Here is a 22,192-nt window from a genome sequence, read left to right on the forward strand (position 1 = left end):
GAAAAGTTCAAACATTGCATTATAGATCTTGGATGGTAACCTTTTATCAGATGAGTGTTGGGCAAATAATTTCTCATAGTCTGTAAGCTGTCTTTGTATTCTGGTTAGTTTCCTTTAAGGTGCAGAAGCTACTTAATTTAGTGTAGTCACATTTGTTTACCTTTGCTTCCACTTGCTTGATCAGTAGCAGTTCATCTTAAACATGCCTCTATCTTCAGTGTTGTGGAGAGTTCTGCCTATATGTTCCTCCTTATATCTTATGTGTTCAGTATGTCAGTGTGTGCATTATGGATTCAGGCCTGATCTTGAGGTCTAAATCCATGTTGATTTGACATTTTTGCATATGACCAACTAGTTTTCCCATCACTACTTGTTCAGGAGGCTTTCCTTGCTCCAGTCTATATTTTGTTCTTTTTATTTTTTAATCCAAGATTAACTGGCCACATAGAGGATCTGTCTCTGAGTTTTCTTCTACTCTATTCCATATCTGAGTGTATGTCTTTATTTCACTACCATGTTGATTAAATTACTACTGCTTTTTAGTACAGGTTGATGTTGGGGAAAGCAATGCCTCCCCTCTTCTTTTGCCCAAAGATTGCTTTGGCTATTCAGAGGGGTGGGTATAGAGGTTATTTTTTATATAAATTTCTAGATTGTTAGATTTGTTTTTTTTAAAGAAATATTTTATTGAACCATCGTGAAAAAAAGAAAAAAATTACAAAGCTTTCAGGTTTAAGTAACAGTCAAATACTGATTAAACCACCATCCCTTCACCAGTGCACCCGTTCCACCACCAAGAACCCCAATACACCCCACTCCCACCCTACCCCCCATCTAAGTAGCTAATGATATTCCCATTATTCTCTCTATAAATTTAGTACATTCTATATTTCCATACAGAACTCACTATTATTGATTGGAAATTTTCCCCAACAATCAGGCCTGCTGAATAGGCATCATCTAATAATTTCTCTTCATTGCTAAGAGTGAAGACTTTGAGTCCGCGCGGCCGCTATTGCGGCCGTGCGGTTTTGGGTTTCTAATATTTTAGCTCAGTTCACAGTCAAAATGGATGACTGCAAGAATCCGCTCTGGTGCCAAAATGGGTTAAGAGACCTCAGGATCACAGTCAATAGGCGCGGAGGGTCTGCTTCTCGTGCCGCGGCTCCCGGTTCATCTCTGGGCAGAAGGCGCGCTGGGAACACCGCCCCTCCCCGGACCACCTACAGGCTACGTCACTAAAGAAAGTCCTACCTCCTGGTTGAGGGGTCTTAGAGGGTGGCTCTTACCACGTGGCTGCTACCTCTGCCGCCATTTTCGCTCAGAAAAATGGGGTGGAGAGGGAAAAAAAAATCCCTCCCCGGGCTGCACGAGGTTGTAGCTCAGTTCACAGTCAAAATGCATGGCTGCAAGAATCTGCTCTGGTGCCAAAATGGGTTAGGAGACCTCAGGATCACAGTCAATAGGCGCGGAGGGTCTGCTTCTCGTGCCGCGGCTCCCGGTTCATCTCTGGGCCTAGATTGTTAGATTTGTTTCTTTGAAAAATGTCATAGGTATTTTTACAGAAACTATAAGTACTATTTTGTAATTTTCTTTCTGCAGATCCTATTTACCTCTTTATGTTATGTTGATTCAAGATACTTGATTTTCTGAGACTCAATTGTGAATAGGATTTTTTTCAAAATATCTCTTCTATTTCATTATTTGCTTATAGAAAAGCCATAGACTTTTGTATGTTTGTTTTGTAGGCTGTCACTCTACTATACAAATTTATCTTTCTAGGAACTTTCTTGTAGAGTCTCTAGGGTTTTCTAAGAATAGTATCATACCACCCACAAATAGTATTTTCCTGTATATATGCCCTAAATATTTTGTGTTGGCTAATTGATGTAGTAAGTAATTCTAGTACTGTCTTGAATAGAAGTGATGAGAATGGACAATCTTGTCTTTTGCCTGATTTTAGAGGAAAGGCTTTTAGTTTTTCCCCATTAAGTACATGTTTGCTGTGAGCTTATGATAAATGACTTTTACTATCTTGAGGAAATTCCTTCAATTCCAATGTTATTGAGAGGTTTTTTATTTATCATGAATAGGCACAGTATCTTGTCAAATATTTTCTCTGCACCTATTGATATGACCATATAATGTTTTTCTTGTTTTGATATGCTGTGTTATATTTATTGACTTACATATGTTTAACCATCCTGCATCCTTGGGATGAATTCCACTTGATCGTGTTTTATGATCTTAATGATGAGTCATTGGATTCTATTTGCTAGTATTTCCTTGAGGATATTTGTTCATCATCAAGGAATTACTCTCTAATTTTCTTATTTTGTGGTGTTTCTTACTGCTTTTGGTGTCAGGCTAATGTTTGCTTCATAGAAACTGAGTGTTCTTGTTTTGTTTCAGAGCCTAAAAAGGATTGGCAGCAGATCTTCTTTAAAGATTTGAAAGAACTCACTAGTGAATCCGTCTGGGTCTAGGCTTTTGTTTTGGGGGATACTGATTACCATTTTGATTTCCTTGCTAGTGATTTATCTGTTCAGGTGTTCCAAATCTCCATTGGGAGGTTATAGGAAGTCAAGTATTTATCCATTTCTTCCAGGTTCTCTCTTTTTGTGGTATACAGATTTTCAAAGTTTCTGTTGTTTATCCAAGAAATTGTGTATAGGTTCATAAAATCTGGTGAAAGTCTGACTGGGTAATCTTCATGAGGCATTAATTCCATTAAGTTTTGCTTTTTGTTTTCTGTTTTTACTGTATTCCCCATTGTCTTTGGGCCCACAGGGTATCTTTTGATAAATCTGCTGTCAATTTTAAGGATGCTGCTTATTATGTAATTTTTTTTTTGTTTATCTTTCTGCTTTTAGTATCCTATTTCCAGCTATGATTTTCCTCATTCTAATTGGAATGTGTTGTGGTCTTTTTATTTGGGTCTCTTTTTAGCTGGTACCCTTCAGGCCTCTTGAGTCTGGGTGCATGTACTCTTCAGTTCTGGAGACTTCTTAGTGATTTTTTTTTTTGACTACTGCTTCTTTATTGTAATTTCCTTCCTGGTCCTCTGAGACTCCAATGACTTTTATGTTGCTCCTCTCGAATTCTCTCACAATTCTCTTTTCTGTTTTTCATTTACTTTGTGGCTTTTTCCATCTTCTGCTGTATGGAGGTTTTCTGAATCTCAGTTTGGAGATCACTAATATCTTCCTCAGCTACTGCTGCTGCAGCCTTCTCATGAGGTGTTTTTTTTTTGTTTGTTTGTTTTAATTTCACCTACCAAACTCTTCAATTCTGTCAGTTCTGCTTGTAGTTTTTTCATTTCTGCTCTCCAGTCCTCTTCTTTCTGGGTTGGTTTTTTTTTTTTTTTTAGCTCCTTAAACATCCTTTAACTTTCCTCTCTAAACTCCATATAAGAGTTTATGTAACAGGTTAGTACTAGTTGAGTCTTCAGAGCTAACTTTGTCTCTCACTTAGCATAGTAGAGTTTCTGCTTTGCTTACCCAGTGTGACTTTTGCAGCCTGTAGGTGTTTCTTGTATGTTGTTTTGTGTTTGGGTGACTGGAATTAAGTTGTCAATGTCTGTTCACTGTGAGATTTCTCAGCTGGGGCATGAAATGACAGGAGACTCCTTGAGTATTGCTTCCTAACAAAGAGGGCTCCAATGGACTCATGCAATACTCAGATTCTTAGGACCCTGGCTGGAGCAAGGCCAAGCCATGTGGCTGGCAGCCTCCACCCCTTTTCACAGGGGTCCTGATCTAGGGAACAAAGTGGTGGGTGGCTCTTGAGTACAGCGTACTAATAGTGTGGTAGTCTTAAAAAAGAACTTTATATGTATTAGTTAATTTTACCTTCGCAATATTAGTCACTAATTGTTTAGTAACTAGTTACTAAAATTATTAATACTAGGTATATTTTACAGATGAGGTTACTGAGAATCAGAAAATATAAAAGCTAGGTTGTAACCCATTAGCTTCTGAACTTCCATCAAACCAGTGTTTATTTATGTAATTTTTGCAAGGAGTGGAAAAATGGTCAGTGGAGAAAGAATTTTGGTTAACGATTTTACTGGCAGTTGTGTTCTTTCATTTATACTTATTTGTACAAAACCACCAATTTCTTAACTTTGCTGTATATTTTTTCTTTTATAACGTAGGAGTACTGCTATTTATTCAGCCATTAAGTTTATTGAATTCCATGAACTCCACATTACTTTAAAAAAAATTTTATTGAATACCCATGAGATAGACCATTACAAAGCTGTTCATAATTGGGTTTCAGTCATACAATGATCCAGCACCCATTGCTCCAACAGTGAACATTTCCCACCATCAATGTCCCCTGTTTCCCTACCACCACCCCCTAGCCCCACCCCACACCCCCCCTTTATGGGAGGCACTTTCCTTCTTGCTTCCTCTGTCCTTTTCCTTTTGTGCATTATGGTTTGCAATACAGGTGCTAAGAAGGCATAGTGTTTGTTCATGACATTCTATATTTTTATCGGATGGTAAGGCTGGAGTAGCTTCTCATTTGGGTGGCTGCTGTGGGGTGTGGATGTGACTTCCGAGGCATCCAGAAGTACAAGGAGGTGGGGGGGGGGGAAGTAACCCATTCTGACTCTGAGAAAGCCTGGAGATTTCAGTCACAAAACTTGAATACCAGAATTTTCAGTAGATTATATCTCAGTGAGATTCATCCTGAGACGGTGGAGTCAGACCAGGGGCATGGTGGCGGTTTTGGATTGTGGGAGCAAGCAGCTCCCAGGGCTCCCTTTGCTGTATTTTTAATAATATCTGTTATTCCTATTTTGTCAAATTATACATTAGTACTTTTCTAAGAGTACTGCTTATTCTTTGATTTTTCTGCTTCTTTTGAACTTTCCCTTCTGCTTAGTGAACAAAGATTATTGTCAGACAACTGTCTGTCATAGGTATACATGCACCTTTTTAAAGGTGCACTGACATGGTGTCATGAATTTTCATATTATCTTCTCATATGTCATTGACCGACTTATGCAAGTAAAATAAATAATTTCACTATAGACAGTGGAGTAAAAAAAATATCTCCTGCTTCTGAAAAAAAGTCTTGTACAAAATGACACAGCTTAATAGATCTTCCTCCAAAGAGACTAAGGTCTAAGATTCAACAGCAGAAAAAACCCTTGTATCTTCTAACATTGAAGAGAGAGATTTTGTTAATTTTTGTAACTGAGTGTCTAAGTTCTAGAGGGAATTCTGCAGTGAAAAGGACACACACGTTTGAGTATACGTTCCTTTGTGTAACTTGATGGTCTTATTTCTCATAAGACACTCTACTACTTAAGTAAATTCTTACTATCTAGTACTCACTCTTGGTTTATTATTCCAAGATCTATTTCTTCAGAGGTCTATTGGGAGCCACAAACTCCATTATAGCATTTAACTTAGTTTGTTTAATATTTGAAATCAGAAAAAATATTATGGTGCTGGAATTACATAATTATGTAAAATATATATTATCAAGGTTAAAATTATAAGACCTAAAGAATATATTGAGAAAGATAAAACTTAAATTATAAACAGTTTGAGCTCAATTTATAGTCAATTTGGTTAAAATTACTTACTGCTTGGGCTGAGTATACTATATGGAGTATACAAAGATGCTGAGCAATTTATATTGATATTAGATGCTTAGAGTTTGGTGAGAAAGAAAAGGCAAATAGATAAATAAAATTGTGATGGGTAAAGGGATGATGATGTTGATCCATGAAAGAAGAAATTTACTGTGAATGACAGAGGAGAATGAAGAGAGACAAATATCCCTGTATAACATCTGGGGAGACCATGAGGAAGTATGATTTTTGACTTGCAAAAATTTGGAGGAAGTCTTGGATCTTTAGAGCACTGATCATTAATTAGCATAGATGCACTTGGACAATTCTAACCTGAAGATAATAAAATATCTTAAAGATGTTGTTTCACAAAAGAAGAAGGTATTATTGCAGATGACATGGAAAAAACAAGAAAATGTTACTTAGCTGGAGGTAATTCTACTTTATTAGCAAAGTTCATTATAGGGCTCAATTTGTATTATTTCCTTTTCCTAAGGATCTTTCCTTTTTTATTTATTTATTTTTATCTTTGGGTCACACTCAGCGATGCACAGGGGTTACTCCTGGCTTTACACTCAGAAATTACTTCTGGCAATAATTAGGGGACTATATGGGAGGCTGGGAATTAAACCCAGGTCGGCTGCGTGCAAGGCAAATGCCCTACCCGCTATACTATCATTCTAGCCCCAGAACTTTCCTTTTTAAATTTCTACTTAGAACTCTAGTGATTTTTTTGAAACATTTTATGAAGCAAAAATTCTAGCTTCAGATACTAATAAAGATAAAATTAAAATCTAACCAAAATGCTTACTATATAAATACGTTCAGCATTTGCCTTTTTGCTTGACCCTCCTAACATATTCAGAAGACGGATGGTGCCCCCTTTCCTCATCCCTATGTTAGAAAACCCGAAAACTTACCTGCTGTAAATTTTGTAATCCTTTTTATTGAAAATATCCTCCTCATCCGTCTCCAAGAATATATGCCCTGCATAGTCTCCAAAAATAGTCCTTTCTGTAAAACTTTTGAGTGGTGTCAATCTGCCTGTGCTCAGCTATCCCTTTTTGCTAGTGCCTTCTCTCTCAGTAGGGCAGGGTGGGGTGAGGGAGAATGGTTACAAGAGAGATAACCTTAGAAAAGCAACCAGGGGACAGAGCATTGCTGTTTTAAAACTGTCAGATTGAGTCATTGTGCAGTGTTCTGAAAGAGAACCATGGGGGGTCATTTAGCATTTTTTTTCAAGTGATTATGAGATAGACAAAGTAGTTCCATATGGTGGTAAGGAAAGCACAGAGAAGGAAGGAAAAGAGGGAAGGAAGGAGGGAGGCAGGCCTCAAGCTTGTTATAGAAGATCTTACAGTTCAAGTATCTGAGAGTGTCTACTGTTTAAAAAGGGCAGTGCTAAATTTCAGTTTCTCATACATATAACTCTCAGTGCCCTGGGGAATGAATTTCTTGCCATCCCCTGGAATACACCAAATACGTAAAATTATGCGGTTTATGGCCATCTTTTTAGTAAACAAAATAAGTCATAAATAGTGCATGAGATTGGTCTATTTTAAAGAAAAATTGGCTAAAGCCATTTTGTTGTTAACCTTGCACCCATGTAGACAGAAGGTTATACCTCTTATTATTAGGCTTCGTTTTTGTTCTCTCTTAAAAAAATTGACTCATGTGCTTAGTTCAATGGACTAAGCACATGCTTTGCATGTGGGAGATGTGCTTCAGGCCAAAGTACCACATGGTCCCCCAAGCACCAGAGAGCGCAATCCCCAGGCACAGAACTGGGTTACCTCGAAACCACAGGTTGTGGCCCCCCCAAAAGCCAAAAAAAGTGCTCAAATTTGCCTTTTTAGTTGTAGGTATAGATTGGATCCTCATCTCTAATAATAAAACTATAGATATCAAAAATATTTGTCTTAAATATGGAAATATCTATAAATGAAATATAAGATATGGCTGTATTTTTTATCAAGGATAGCTAAAGAATCAAAAAATTACATTTCTGTTTCAATTTCCCTTAAGATGTTAATTGAAAGAATAAAAAGGATGACACCATTGACCATATGGTATTATAATTTTTCTTCTTTGTAGGAAAAAAATGGGTTTTAAAGAATGAATATTGTGCTTTTGCTTTGTGGCTTTGTTTTTGATTATGTTAAATCATTTGAAAATATGTTTTTACTAAATGTTTTATTTTTGCTACTTTTATTTTTGTAATTTTTAAAGTATTTTTGTCTCTAAACCAAATAATTTGCTCTAGAATATTATTTGATTTTATCTCCTACATATTGTTCTCTAATAAGTAACTTCTATACAGACTAACACAAGAAAATAATGTTCAGGAGTCACATGGTATATTTTTATTTTGCTGGGTGTGACCCAAAAAGACCAAAAAAATAAAATAAATTGGGACGATAGCCCATTGGTTAGGGCATTTGCCTTGCATGCGGCTGATCCGGATTCAATTCCTCCTCCCTCTTGGAGAGCCCAGCAAGCTACTGAGAGTATCCTGCTCGCACAGCAGAGCCTGGCAAGCTCCCTGTGGTCTATTTGATATGCCAAAACAGTAAAAAGAAGTCTCACAATGGAGACATTACTGGTGCCTGCTCCAGCAAATCGATGAACAACGGGATGACAGTGCTACAAATAAAGTGCAAATGAATAAAGGGGCCAGAGCAATATTACAACTGATAAGGCATTTCCTTTACATGTAGCCATTGTGGCTTCAATTCCCAGAATACCATATTGTACCCTGAGCCCCAACAGGCGTAATTCCTGAGTGCCGAGCCAGGAGTGACCCCTCAGCATTGCCAGGTGTGACCCAAAAAGACCAAAAAATTTTTTTAAGTACATTTTTATTTATTTATTTATTTGAGCCATTACTCAGTGGTGTTCAAGGTTACTCCTCAGTTTGCACTCAGGAATTACTCCTCACAGACTGAGGCACCATAAGAGATGCTGGGGATTGAATCTTGTTGGCTACATGCAAGGCAAACGCCCTTCCCACTATCCCCAGGTATTATTTAAGAGGAAGTATTCTTCTGAAAATGATTCACACTTTGCTTCCTTTCACCAGAACCAATTTTGGTTCCTCTGCATGTTGATTTTTGTAACACTGCACCTGCATTTGACAGTACAGAAAGTTGGGGATATTTATTTATAAGGACTTTAGACATTTCTCGGAACCAGTTTTTAACATACCTACCTAATAGTCTCAACTCAAATACATTTCCTTCTCTAATTACAGAAAGAAAAAGGAAATGCTTGGCATGAATGTATGTTCAGCCCTTAGTTTATCTGTATCAAATAATCAACCACACTTGTTGGCTTTGGTTTAATAATTGCTATTCTGTGCTAGCTAAGTACCTGCTATAAAAAATAAGCTTCTTGTGTTGTTCCCAGAGTCCTTTGGTATCTCATAAAACCATAGTTCTTCTCATTTGTAAAATTTTTAAAGCATTAAGAAACTTTTTTCCATGATTCCAACTGTTTTCAGTAAAAGAGAATAGTTGTCCAAGAGGCTTCTTTACATAGAAGAACATAACTGCTCCTCTGTGATATGGTAAGGATATAGACATAGAAGGAATAGTCTGTTCCACAGTGAATATCCACTGTTCCTCAAAATATCTCACATTTTTACTTTTAATTGAAACATATATGACATATAGCATATTAGTTTTAGATGTACTATATATACATAGTATACATGGTATACTATGGTATACATACGTATGTGCACATATATAGGATATGATCACTACACTAAGTCAAATTAACATCCATTAATATACGTAGTGTTTTCTTGGAGTGAGAACTTTCATTACTACTCACATAGCAACTTCCAAATATTATAACTCTGGTCATCATCCAATGGTCATAAAGACCACTTTGTATTTGGAGGTTTGTATGGTGACCAGCTTTGCCCATTCCACCCTAAGTTCCCTTCTGTTTTTAAATCACTGCAACAAATGTAGCCCAGTATATCTATTACATTCATTTGAGATTCCTCTACTTCTCTTTTGCTTTTAAGATACCTACTCTGAGTGGGACCACAAGGGAATAATTTACACGTTGTTAGGCTTCCCCCTGCCTTCCTTCACCAAATATTTCAGCTAAATGATTTACCTTCAGCACATGTATCTGCATTTCTTCTCTTATATCAGTTGGGAGTGTACACAACACAAAATAATTAAATAAAACGTAAGAACTAAATGAGGCATAGGCTTTCTTCCTTTGCTTCTGTTTTATAACAAAGCTGTTTTGATATGGAGCTTTGGGGAAAATAAAAACAAAAACGTAACTGAAAGTAAGGTTTTAAATCACGATCACGATCAAGATAGCCCGTTAAACACCAATTTCTCAGGCGGGCCCAGTAACATCGCATTTCGTCCTTTCCTTGAGATCTTAGAAGTCCATCTGGATTTGGCCCTCCCAACGATGTTGCAGATGTTGCACTGGGGGCTCTTCAGGGTCAAGGGAATGAGATCCAGCTTGTTACTGGATTTTGCATATAAATACACCATGGGAAGCTTGCAAGGCTGTCCCATGGGGGCAGGAAACTCTCAGAAGACTGCCAGTTTCTACCAAAGGGAGAAACAGGCTAAAGATATCACTTCTGAGAGCTTGCTTTTAAATCTCTCTCTGGATGTTGGCCGTTGATGGGATTACACACACCTGGGTTCCTCTGCCGGTATCTTCATGAATGAGGCCTGTCCGAACATGTGGAGAGGGGCCTCCAGCATGGCTGTAGCTAGGTTCTGGTGGTCCTCGGCCGCCGGTTTTAAATGGTATAACATGTGTGTATTTCACTTTTGAGTGTATTGAAAAGGATGTGGAATATTGAGTACCTAGCTAAATGAGATGCACAAGCTATTTCTCCAAAAATGTTGTTACTGATGTTTTAGTTTGATTTTTATGAGCTTACTTCACTGAAGATAATAATATCAATCATTTATTTGTATATCTTATTTGATTAGACAGTGAACATTGATCCTATCCTCCTTATTATGCACTGTTTCTGATTCCACTTTATGTTTCAAAGAGAAAAGTTTATTGTAAGAGAAGACAAGTAAAAACATAACTGTAATAATAGATAGTGACATTGAAAGGTATCTATTTGATAGTCTTCAAAGTTATACTTGAAATTAATCCTAAAGAGTGAATAGTATACATCAGCTATTCAAAACTGTGAATGGATTTTCAGAGTAAAAGAATCAGCACATACAAATATACAGAGATTAGATTGTATTACTTTGGGGCAGCAAGTGATTGGTAAGTCTTAAACATTATATTCAGGAAGTAGCAAGATTAGGCTGTGAGTAGAGATGAGAGCTAATCTTCAATGGCCACATTAAGGAATGTGTATTCCATCATAAATTAGAAGTGAAGGGGCTGGAGTGATAATACAATGGGTATGGGTTTTGCAAGGCAAACGATTCCTGGCATCCCGTATGGTCCTCTGAGCAGCACCAGGAGTAATTCCTGAGTGCAGAGCTAGGAGTAACCCCTGTGCATTGCTGGTTTGACACAAAAAGCCAAAAAAAAAAACCCAACAGATTTAATCAGAGTAGAGAAAGGACGATGTGTATATTTTTGAGTCTCGTGATGGTGTATAGATGACAGGGATAAGAAAGGAGCAAGAAAGAGCTAGATTGTGAGGCCAATTATGAGAGTCCCACTTTATTTTTCTTTTTATCTAGGAGTTCTGCTATTTATTCAGCCATTGATTAAGCTGATTGAATTGTATCCCCACCTTAATTAAGGGAAGACTTGCCAGTGGCATGGAAAACAGTCGTGAGGGCTGGAGAGATAGTACAGCTTTAGGGCACTTTTCCTTGCATGAGGCTGACCTGGGTTCAATCCCTCACACCACGTATAGTCCCCTAAACCCTGCCAGCAGTGATTCTTGGGTGCAGATCCAACTATGCACAGCACTTATATGGCCCCAAAACCAAAAAAGGGGGAAAAATACAGTCATTACAAATCACAGAGAAGCCGACAGAGTTGGAACCAGCATTGCTTATCCAAGAGAACTCATGGGCTAAAGTTTATCCAGCCCCAGCAGAGTGAGGGGTTTTAGTCCATCAGAGTCACAGATACATAATTTAGGGATCATTCTTCTTCCACCAACCAAACAACTCTCTGATTATAATTTGGCTTTCTTGTCAAATTCCCACTAAAGAGATTGTGAGATTAAGTTTCTAGAATGTTCTTATTTTGACTATAAATATGGAGGCCTTAGAAAACTATGCATGTGTCTGGCTATCTCTGAGAAACTGAGAGAGTAATCAAATTAAAACTTCGTCTTAGATCTAAAGATTGTGGATTCATTCAAATAGCACACCCCGGAACTCCCTTGGGAGACCTGTCATCTAATTTCCCTTGATGAAACCCACAACCATGTGCTCTGGATACAGCCTAAAATGTGCATCCATGCCCTCAAAATCCTGCAGTATGCTTCGCCAGTGTTTTCTTACCTGCTTCTCAGAGTCTTAAAATAAAACTTTTATATAATAATTCAGCATTAGAGACTTCTTTGAGCCTTAATTTTTATTAATCTTTGAAACCAACAAGCCTTGAATCTTGCTCTGACTAAAAAATGACTGCAGATATTTGTAAGACTATTTGGCACAAGCATACAGTAGTACTGTTATTTGCTAAAATTAGATCAAATCTCAAAAACTAATAATGGGACATAGATACATGTTTGTATGTGAAATAAACATCGAATACATAACCATAAAGTACAGACACACATTTGTGTCTGTACTTTAGTTCTTTTTTACTTTCCCCTTTCCTTCTCCGCCCTCCTCCTTTCCCTCTATTTCTCGCCTCCTATTTCTCGCCTCCATCTCCCCTGCCCACCCCCCACCCCCCGAACACACACATACAAAGAAGTGAGAAAATGCTCACAAAATAGACAGATATTCAACAAACTGACCCTCTGGATTCTGTGATTCTACTGAATGGCTGTTTTCCCCACTCCAGGTTGTATTTAAAGGGCCACACGGGGACAGCAGGAAAGCAGAGCAGCCTCATCTTGCACGGCGCTGACTTCAGCACGAAGGATGCTGATAATGACAACTGTATGTGCAAGTGTGCCCTCATGCTCACAGGAGGTAAGACCCATGGGACTAGTCCCAAACGCATGTTTTGTTGATTTGAGGCCTGAGGTCTTTTAATCAATGAGAAGAGACTGTGATGTTCTGGTATGAGCGAGTCCTTAGAGGTCATTTTGTTGCTCTCACTAATTTACCATATCTTGCATAGATAAGTGAAACCATCTAGCATAGTTTTTTTCCTCCTTCTGGTTTACTTGACTCTGCCTAATCTCTTCAAGTTTCTTCCATTTTGTAGCACATGGAAAAAATTCTTGTTTCATAGCTAACTAGTATTCTAGAAATGTACAGCATATTTCTCCTGCATCTTTAATTGGACACAAGGTTTTTCCGTATCTTAGCTATTGTAGATAATGCTAGATAAACTAAGCATGTGAAACTCTTCAAGTTAGTGATTTCACACTCTTCTGCTCACTATCCAGAAGTGGGATTGTTGTATATCTGATACTTCTATTTTCAGATTTTTGTTTGTTTTGTTTTTAAGAAGCTGCATACTGCTGTTTGTAGAGGCAATACCATTTTCCATTCCTGCTAACAGTGAAAAAAAGTTCCATTTCCCGCACACCATTGACAGCACTACACTTGTTGCTAATGACTTTGACATATGCCTTTTTTAAAATAAATATACCTTGGACTGGAGCAATAGAACAGCAGGTAGGGCATTTGCCTTGCATATAGCCAACCCTGGTTCGATTCCTCCGTCCCTCTCGGAGAGCCAGGCAAGCTACCGAGAGTATCCTGCCCACACGGCAAAGCCTGGCAAGCTACCCATGGCATAATCAATATGCCAAAAACAGTAACAAAAAGTCTTACAATGGAGAAGTTACTGGTGCCCACTTGAGCAAATTGATGAACAACAGGATCACAGTGCAACAATGCTACCTTGGGTATATCCCTTATTGAATGTGCAGTGTGCAAATATATTTTCCCTTTCAGTAGGCTAATACTTTCTTTTGCTGAACAGAATGAAATTTGATGTAGTCTTATTTGTTCTTTCTTGTTTTCATTCCCTTGCTCCTGGGGTCAGATTTAGATGCCCTAAGAAATTTATAATGCTGATATTATGGAATGTAAAGCCTATATTTCCTGTCTATGTATTTTGTGACTTAAGGTCTTTTATCCAGGTTGTATTGAATTTATTTTTGTATATGAAGACTGAATTGGTTTAATATTTTTTCCACGTGGTTATCTAGTTTTTAATACTATTTGTTAAAAGTATTTTTTGGTGCCAGTATAATAGTAAAGAGAGTAGGGTGCTTGTCTTGGGTGCAGTCATTCTGGGTTTGATCCCCAGCAACTCATATGGAAGCCCAAGCATGCTATGAATGATCCCTGAATGCAGAGTAGGGAATAAGCCCTGAGCACTGCTGGGTGTGACCACAAACAAACAAACAAACAAAAAAAAAGATTTTTCTTTGTCTTTTCTCTCAATATCATATTAGTTATTTAAGAATCTGTGTGAAACTTGTACCATTTTAGTATTTCTGTTTTATCTCCTTTAAATATCATTGGACTCTAATATAAATCACATTGAATCTGTGTATATTGCTTTCCGCATGATGACAATTACATCTCTATTGAGTCTTTATTTCCATGACTACAGGATTTATTTTCATCTCTGCATCTTTTCTACACCTTCTAATGGTATCTTACAAGTTTTACTCCATAGATTTATAGATATTTAATCCTTTTGATAAAATTATAAATAGTATTATTTTTTGCCTTATTATTCACTGCTTATAGGAATGAAACTGATTTCTTTATATTAATTGTGTAGACTTCCTACTTTATTTTACTCATTTATATTTGACAGTTTATGGTGGTATTCTTCTATTATATCATCTAAAATTAATAATTTTTTGCCTTTTTGTAATTCAGAGTATTTTTCATTCTTGTCATCATCTCATTGCTTTTATAAGATATAATACCAAATTAAATAGAAGCAGAAAAAATGGACAGCCTTGTTTGCTTCCTATCTTGAAGTAAAAGCTTTCATCTTTTCACCATTGTTAACGGTGTGTTTATAGTATATGTCCTTTATTATGTTGGGATATGTTTCTCCTATCCTATTTATTTATTTTGCTTATTTTTATCATAAATTAATAATTTGCCAAGTGTTTTATCTGTATCTAGTTCTATAAACATAAATGGTAAAATCTCTAATCTTACTAGTTTCCTTCCTCAAATATTAAGTACATGCATGCTACCACATATATGCATGTACTTGAACACCCAAAACAAAATTAGCAGGAAAAATCTTTAATTTATATTTTGTACACAAGGGAAATAAAACGTTAGTGCTATTTTATCCTAACATTTAACACATTAGATTGAGACACATAGAAACTCAGTAAAAACCTGTGGTGTGTGAATGAATGAACTTCAAATCACTTTTTTAATCTTTAATTTGAATGTATTATCAATAAAATATTTTTTAACAGCAAAGCAAAATACACTGAAATGCAAATAATGATTTTACATTGAGATATTTTAGGCAATGGCCAAATTGTCTTTTGATATTCTGGCATCTCAGGCTTTCTTGGTGAACATCCACCATAGACAAGAATTTTCTATGTGGAAATCAAGTCTCAGACAGAAACTGAGAAGTAAATTTTCAATCATAGACATCCTGCTCATTATTTCAGATCACTTTTTAAAAACGTAAAATACTAGTGTTGCAATTAGATAATAGAATTCCAATATTAAAATTGCTATTTAAAAATCAGTTTTTTACGTGAAAATGGTTGCATCTCACCACAGGGTTGTTAAGTCCTTATATAAGGTTTTACTAAACTGTCGTTAGTTGAGCCATCTGTGTTAGTGTTTTTATTTGTTGAGGTTAGTTGACTTCTATGTTACTTTCCCATCTAATTTGGTGTGCTCCTACTTGAATTTCATTATTGAGAAATTAGGAGGTATCCAAAAACTTCAGGATCAATGAGTTCACATGCAGCAGCTGTAGGAGGTTGGTATGGCTGCCAGTGCTTCTGGGAGTATGGGGGCATAGGGAGGGTCTGAGCGGATCCCAGAGTTCTCTTGGGGCACCAGTGTACCAGAATATTTTTGCAGCTTGGCATCTCTGCAGAGAATGTTAATAAAGCAGTGGAGTTGAGATGTTGGTGTTATCTAAGCTATAAATATAGTAGCATAGCATGCCAGCATGAGATGAGGCCTACTATTATGGAAATCATAGTAGCAAAGGCCTTACTCTTGGAGCCAGAGAGTACAGGGGCTTAGGCACTTACCTTGCACAGAAGCCACAATGATTCAGTCCCTGGCACTCTGCATGATCCCCTAAACACAGCCGAGGGTGATCCCTCAGCATAGCTAGGTACTGCCCTAAATCAAAAAAAATCACAAAATCACAATATCCCGTATTCACCAATTTCTCAGTGGGCTCAGTAACATCTCATTTTGTCCTTTCCCTGAGATCTTAGAAGTCTGTTTCGACTTGACCCTCCTAACGATGTTGCACTGGGGGTCTTCAGGGTCAGGGGGATGAGATCCAGCTTGTTACTGGATTTTGCATATGGATACACCATGGGGAGCTTGCAAGGCTGTCCCATGGGGGCAGGAAACTCTCAGAAGATTGCCAGTTTCTCCTAGAAGGAGAAGTAGGCTAAAGATATCGCACGGCCCGCGCTTCTGAGAGCTTGCTTTTAAGTCTCTAGATGTTGACCGTTGATGGGATTACACACACCTGGTTTCCTCTGCCGATACCTTCATGCATGAGGCCTGTCCGAACGTGTAGAGAGGAGCCTCCAGCATGGCTGCAGCTAGGTTCCGGTGGTCTTCGGCCGCCGGGAGCTCTGCTTGAGGTGGGGAGGGAAGCTGGAGCCCATCCCCTCCGAGGGGCCCCAGGGAAGACAGCCAGGCATGGGGGCAAGAGACTCTCAAAAAAAACAAACAAAAAACAACAACAACAAAAATGAAACAAAATACCTACTTATTGGCTCCCTTTATTGTGTTCATCTCCTTAAGCATTGACTATGCAATTTTGACATTATGTTGTGACCTTATTGAATAACTAAGTGTTCTTTCTTTGTAATTTTATTCCCCCCTTCTCAAAATGGTTGTTACAGAATTGGAATCGTTTTTAAATGTATCTGTGAGTTAACTTTGTCTTGTTTAGTTTTGTTGCTGTACCTCACCCAGCTTGACTCAGGGATCATTTCTAGCTGTGTAACAGGTTAACTTTCGAACATTTTTTTTGCAACAGTTTTTTTCTTCTTACCTCTTGGATTACATAAATATAAATATCCACAATATTATACCAAGACAAAAGGGCTTTGATTATAGTTTCCTGTCTGATTTAATATTGAAATACCCTTCATTTTATTCATGCCTACTTTTACAGATAAATTTTCATACCAAATAAATACAACACATGAAAGACAAGCAGTAAAATCTTTCAAATGTTTCTTTAGAAAAGTATTCCAGTATGTTCAGATTCCTGTCTTAATAATAAAAATACAGAACAAAGCAAAGCGGAGAATGAATCTCTTGGCTGTCAATGAGAAAACATTAAAGTTATGATTATATTTATGTTTCAGATGATTGAATGTTCTTCTTATCCATAATTATTCAGGAACCTGCTTCTTACCAACAAACACATATGTTGGGGAATTCTTTTTTCCTACTTATTGCTTGGGCTAAAGTAGTCTAAGTAAATATGTTCTTGCAATAAATTCCATTACCCTATCAAATATCCTTTCGAAATAATCCAGGTCTTGCAGAGCTTCACTCTGCAAAATAATAATGTGGAATTTAGATAGCTAGGAACTGGAGAACATAAGGATGAACATCACTGACAATCCAGGTAACCTGAGTTTTGCCTGAAACATATGTCCTACTTAGCCATTCCCGACCACCTCTTTTTTAAAATTCTATCCTACTTTTTCTTAGAATCATTAGATTCTAATCATTTCTTAGAATTTTCTTTAGCAAATTATTTTTTTCTGTTTCTAAATTTTTATTTATACATGTTGCCTGTTTTATATTTTTAAAAACTTTTGTAGTTCTGAACAGATGTTTATACTAGTGTTATTATATATGATTTTTATGTATATTTATCTGTTTAAGATAGAATCTTTCCGACTGAATACATAGGTCTATGGACTGGGACACACGTCCATAATGCATGTAAAGAGTCCAGGTTCAGCAACACCAAAGTCTCCTGAGCACTGCCTGAAGTAATCCCCATGCATAAATTGGGAGTGGGCCCCTGTGAACACCAGGTGTTGTCTCACTAAAAATAAGTGTCTTGGAAGTAGTAAGATTTCCTAATTATTCAGACTAGTAATTAATAGGGGTTTTTTGTTATCAATTGAAATTGAATTTTAATTTATTTACTTGTATATTTGTCTTTGTTCTGAAAGGAATTAAGATTAAAATAAGGTGTATTTGCTTGATAGATTGCTAAATAGATTCATTCAAGTATAGGAAGGGAATTTTTTTGAAGGCTGTCTGTGTTGATGTTGTTGACCTCATTGCCAAGTGAGATGAACTTACCTAAAATTAAAAGGCAGTTTAGCTATACATAACATAGAACATTTCTATAATCTTTCTTAATTTTATACTTAATAAATTCCTTCTATCGAGGTAACCCGAATAACTGTTAAGAAGCAATTGCTAGCATGAAATGAACAAGGCAGAACAAGTCTTGGAATTATTGAGGAACACTGAATTTAAAATTCACTGTCATCCCATTGCTCATCAATTTGCTCAAGCGGGCACCAGTAACATCTCCATTGTGAGACTTGTTGTTACTGTTTTTGGCATATTGAATGTGCCACAGGGAGCTTGCCAGGCTCTGCCCGTGCAGGCGGGATACTCTTGGTAGCTTGCCGGGCTCTCCGAGAGGGGCGGAAGAATTGAACCCGGGTTGGCCATGTGCAAGGCAAATGCCCTATCTGCTGTGCTCTCACTCCAAGGCGTTTGCCTTGCACTCGGCCAACCCGGGTTCGATTCCCAGCATCCCATATGGTTCCCTGAGCACTGCCAGGAGTGATTCCTGAGTGCAGAGCCAGGAGTAACCCCTGAGCATCACTGGGTATGACCCCCAAAAAAGAATTTAATAGATAAACAATAAACACTTTAATTTCAAACCTTACTAACATGTTCTAGGAAGAACTTATAAGACATAGTATTTAGAAACAGAGAAACAATTTAAAGGGATCAGTGGCTGAAGAGAAGTACCAGAAAGGACTTTATATGTTTAAGAAAAGAACAAAAATTATTTACCTAACAGGGTTTACTTTTTTTTTAATTAATAGTTTATTTTTAATTAGTGAGTCAACGTGAGGGTACAGTTACAGATTTATACATTTTTGTGCTCATGTTTCTCCCTTACAAAGTTTGATAACCCATCCCTTCACCAGTGCCCATTCTCCACCACCAGTAAACCCAACATCCCTCCCCCCCTCCCCAGTCCCGTCTCCCCCCACCCCACACTGCCACGATGGCAGGGTATTCCCTTTTGTTCTCTCTCTCTGATTAGGTGTTGTGGTTTGCAATAAAGGTGTTGAGTGGCCATTGTGTTCAGTCTCTAGTCTATATTTGGCCCGAATCATCTTTCCCCCACATGACCAACAACCACATTTTACTTGCTGTTCCCTTCTCTGAGTTGCCCAGAAGAGAGAACAGCCTCCAAGCCATGGTGACAACCTCCTGGTACTTATTTCTACTATTCTTGGGTGTTCGTCTTATAGTCTATTATTCTATATTCCACAGATGAGTGCAATCTTTCTATGTCTGTCTCTCTCTTTCTGACTCATTTCACTTAGCATGATACTTTCCATGTTGATCCACTTATATGCAAACGTCATGACCTCATTTTTTCTAACAGCTGCATAGTATTCCATTGTATAGATGTACCAGAGTTTCTTCAACCAGTCATCTGTTCTAGGGCACTCGGGTTTTTTCCAGATTCTGCCTATTGTAAACAGTGCTGTGGTGAACATATAAGTGCATATGTCACTTCGACTATACTTTTTGGCTTTTCTGGGATATATTCCCAGCAGTGGTATTGCTGGGTCAAATGGGAGCTCAACCTCAAGTTTTTTGAGAATCGTCCATACTGTTTTCCAAAAGGGCTGAACTAGCCGGCATTCCCACCAGCAGTGTAGAAGGGTCCCTTTCTCCCCACATCCTCTCCAACAGCGGTTGCTTTTGTTCTTTTGGATGTGTGCTAGCCTCTGTGGTGTGAGGTGGTATCTCAAGGTTGTTTTGATCTGCATCTCTCTGATGATTAGTGATGTAGAGCACTTTTTCATGTGTCTTTTGGCCATTCGTATCTCTTCCTTGGTAAAGTTTCTGTTCATTTCTTCGCCCCATTTTTTGATGGGGTTGGATGTTTTCTTCTTGTAGAGTTCAACCAGTGCTTTATATACCCTTGATATCAACCCCTTATCTGATGGGTAGTGTGTAAATATCCTTTCCCATTCTGTAGATAGTCTTTGTATTCTGGTCGCTGTTTCTTTTGCGGTGCAGAAGCTTTTTAGTTTAATGTAGTCCCATTTGTTGATCTCTGTTTTTACTAGATTGCTTAGTTCCGTGTCATCTTTGAAGATACCTTTATCTTCAATATCCTGGAGGGTTTTGCCTACCTTGTCTTCAATGTACCTTATGGTTTGTGGTCTGATGTTGAGGTCTTTAATCCATTTTGATCTGACTTTTGTGCATGGTGACAGATCGAGTTCTAAGCCCATTTTTTTGCATGTGGTTGTCCAGTTGTGCCAGCACCATTTGTTAAAGAGACTTTCCTTGCTCCACTTCACATCTCTTGCACCTTTATCAAAGATTAGATGATCATACATTTGAGGTTGTGTGTGGGGATATTCCATAACAGGGTTTACTTTTGCCCTTACTGTAGATCTAGAAAAGAGCGCTGGTGCTTGCTCTCACTCTCTCCCTCTGGTTTTGTAATTCAGCTGCTCAAGGAACTCATTATGGTTCCAATTTGCAAAAATAAGCAGTTTACCTTTAAATTCATGAGATATAATTTATTGCTTATTGCTGAATGAAAAGAGAATTGAGAAGGTACATTTGCATCAAATGATCTAGACTGGAGAGATAGTGGGTAAGGTACTTGCCTTGCTTGAGACAGACCCAGGTTTGATTCCAGGTTATGGTCCCCCAATTCCTGAGCACTGCTGGGTGTGGCCCAAAACTAAACAAAAATACTTCAATGCTTCTGCATTATTTTTTCCAGTTACATAGGTATTTGTTCCATCCTCAAGACATATCCAGAATATTTTTCTAAGTTAGATACTAAATAATTCTTCTGTTTCATGATGCTTTTCTTTCTCATCAGACCAGAACATATAGTTCACAGTCAAAATTTCAACATATATATTTTATAGAACTCTGTGAAATATTATATTTTATTAATTATTATGTAGTATATAATATAATGTATGGTGTATATAAAATATTATATTTTATTAATCTCTTAATAGATTATTAAATAGATGTGATTTGTCAGCATAGATTTAGAAGAAATGCCTGTGATTTTATTTGCCATATAAAAGTTTGTAAATATTCTCCTTAGGATTTCTCTTCAAATGTGTGTGTGTGTAAGGACAGAATCATTGTAGAAAATATTTTCTTAATCCTGTAGAACTCTTATCCTGCCCTCCTGAATTTAAATAATAGATAAAATGTGACACATATAAGGAAATGATTCTTTAACATTTAAAGAATGAAAATGTAATTTAATTTATTGCATATATTTTTATATTAGTTTTACTGTATATACAGATGATAAATTATAAAAATTTCTGCCTCCACAGTTAAGAAAATGACCATTTATTGCTAGATGGTTATATTCAAAATAAGCTCGCATAAAATAAAACATGGTTATTGATACTACACTGTAGTCAACAAAATAAGTATTCCTAAATGTTAGAAAATATAAATGCTAAAGGTTGCTGATTAAAAAAAATTACCATGATACTATTCCACATTATTTTCCTTACCTTACTTTTCTCTCAACACAATTTCCATATTTAGCATACAATATAAAAGCTATGTAAAAATGTGACCTAACCTCCTACAGAAAGAATCTGTTGTGGTAGAAACTCCAATCTCTTTTCCCACGCATTAAACTATGTCAGCAGACAGACAAGACTTAGCTAAAGCTAACAAAGGATATTTCTCAGCTCAGTCCTGAAAGAGGGGATAAAGCAATACACATAAATTTCTTACTATACCCTAGAATTTGCCAGATGCTAGTAGCAGAGAGTTGATAAATGCTTGCCCTGCCTACTACATGATCTCGAAGAAGACAAAGAAAATGAAATAAATAAACAGTTCCACAACTGCTTGAAGTGACAAAATCTTTTAAGAAATTATAATTATCTCAAATTTAAGAAAATAGCTGAGAAGGGATATGCCAAGGATTGTCAGATAACTGGCATTCCACGGCAAAATGTTGAGAGAAAAGATCCATATGGATTATGTAATGTCGGCCACAGAAATC

General features: G+C 37.2%; 1 protein-coding gene across 2 annotated transcripts in view; it reads left to right on the plus strand.

Annotated features, from left to right (window-relative positions):
* ANGPT1 (angiopoietin 1) overlaps positions 1-22,192 on the plus strand; it is a 278,618-nt gene that overhangs the window by 247,146 nt on the left and 9,280 nt on the right. For both annotated transcript variants that reach the window (XM_004607673.2, XM_004607674.2), the window contains exon 8: positions 12,581-12,711. In XM_004607673.2, the coding sequence (XP_004607730.1) occupies positions 12,581-12,711 (131 nt within the window). The remainder of the gene's footprint in view (positions 1-12,580; positions 12,712-22,192) is intronic.

Source organism: Sorex araneus, chromosome 2, assembly GCF_027595985.1.
Source record: "Sorex araneus isolate mSorAra2 chromosome 2, mSorAra2.pri, whole genome shotgun sequence".
Lineage (NCBI taxonomy): Eukaryota > Metazoa > Chordata > Mammalia > Eulipotyphla > Soricidae > Sorex > Sorex araneus.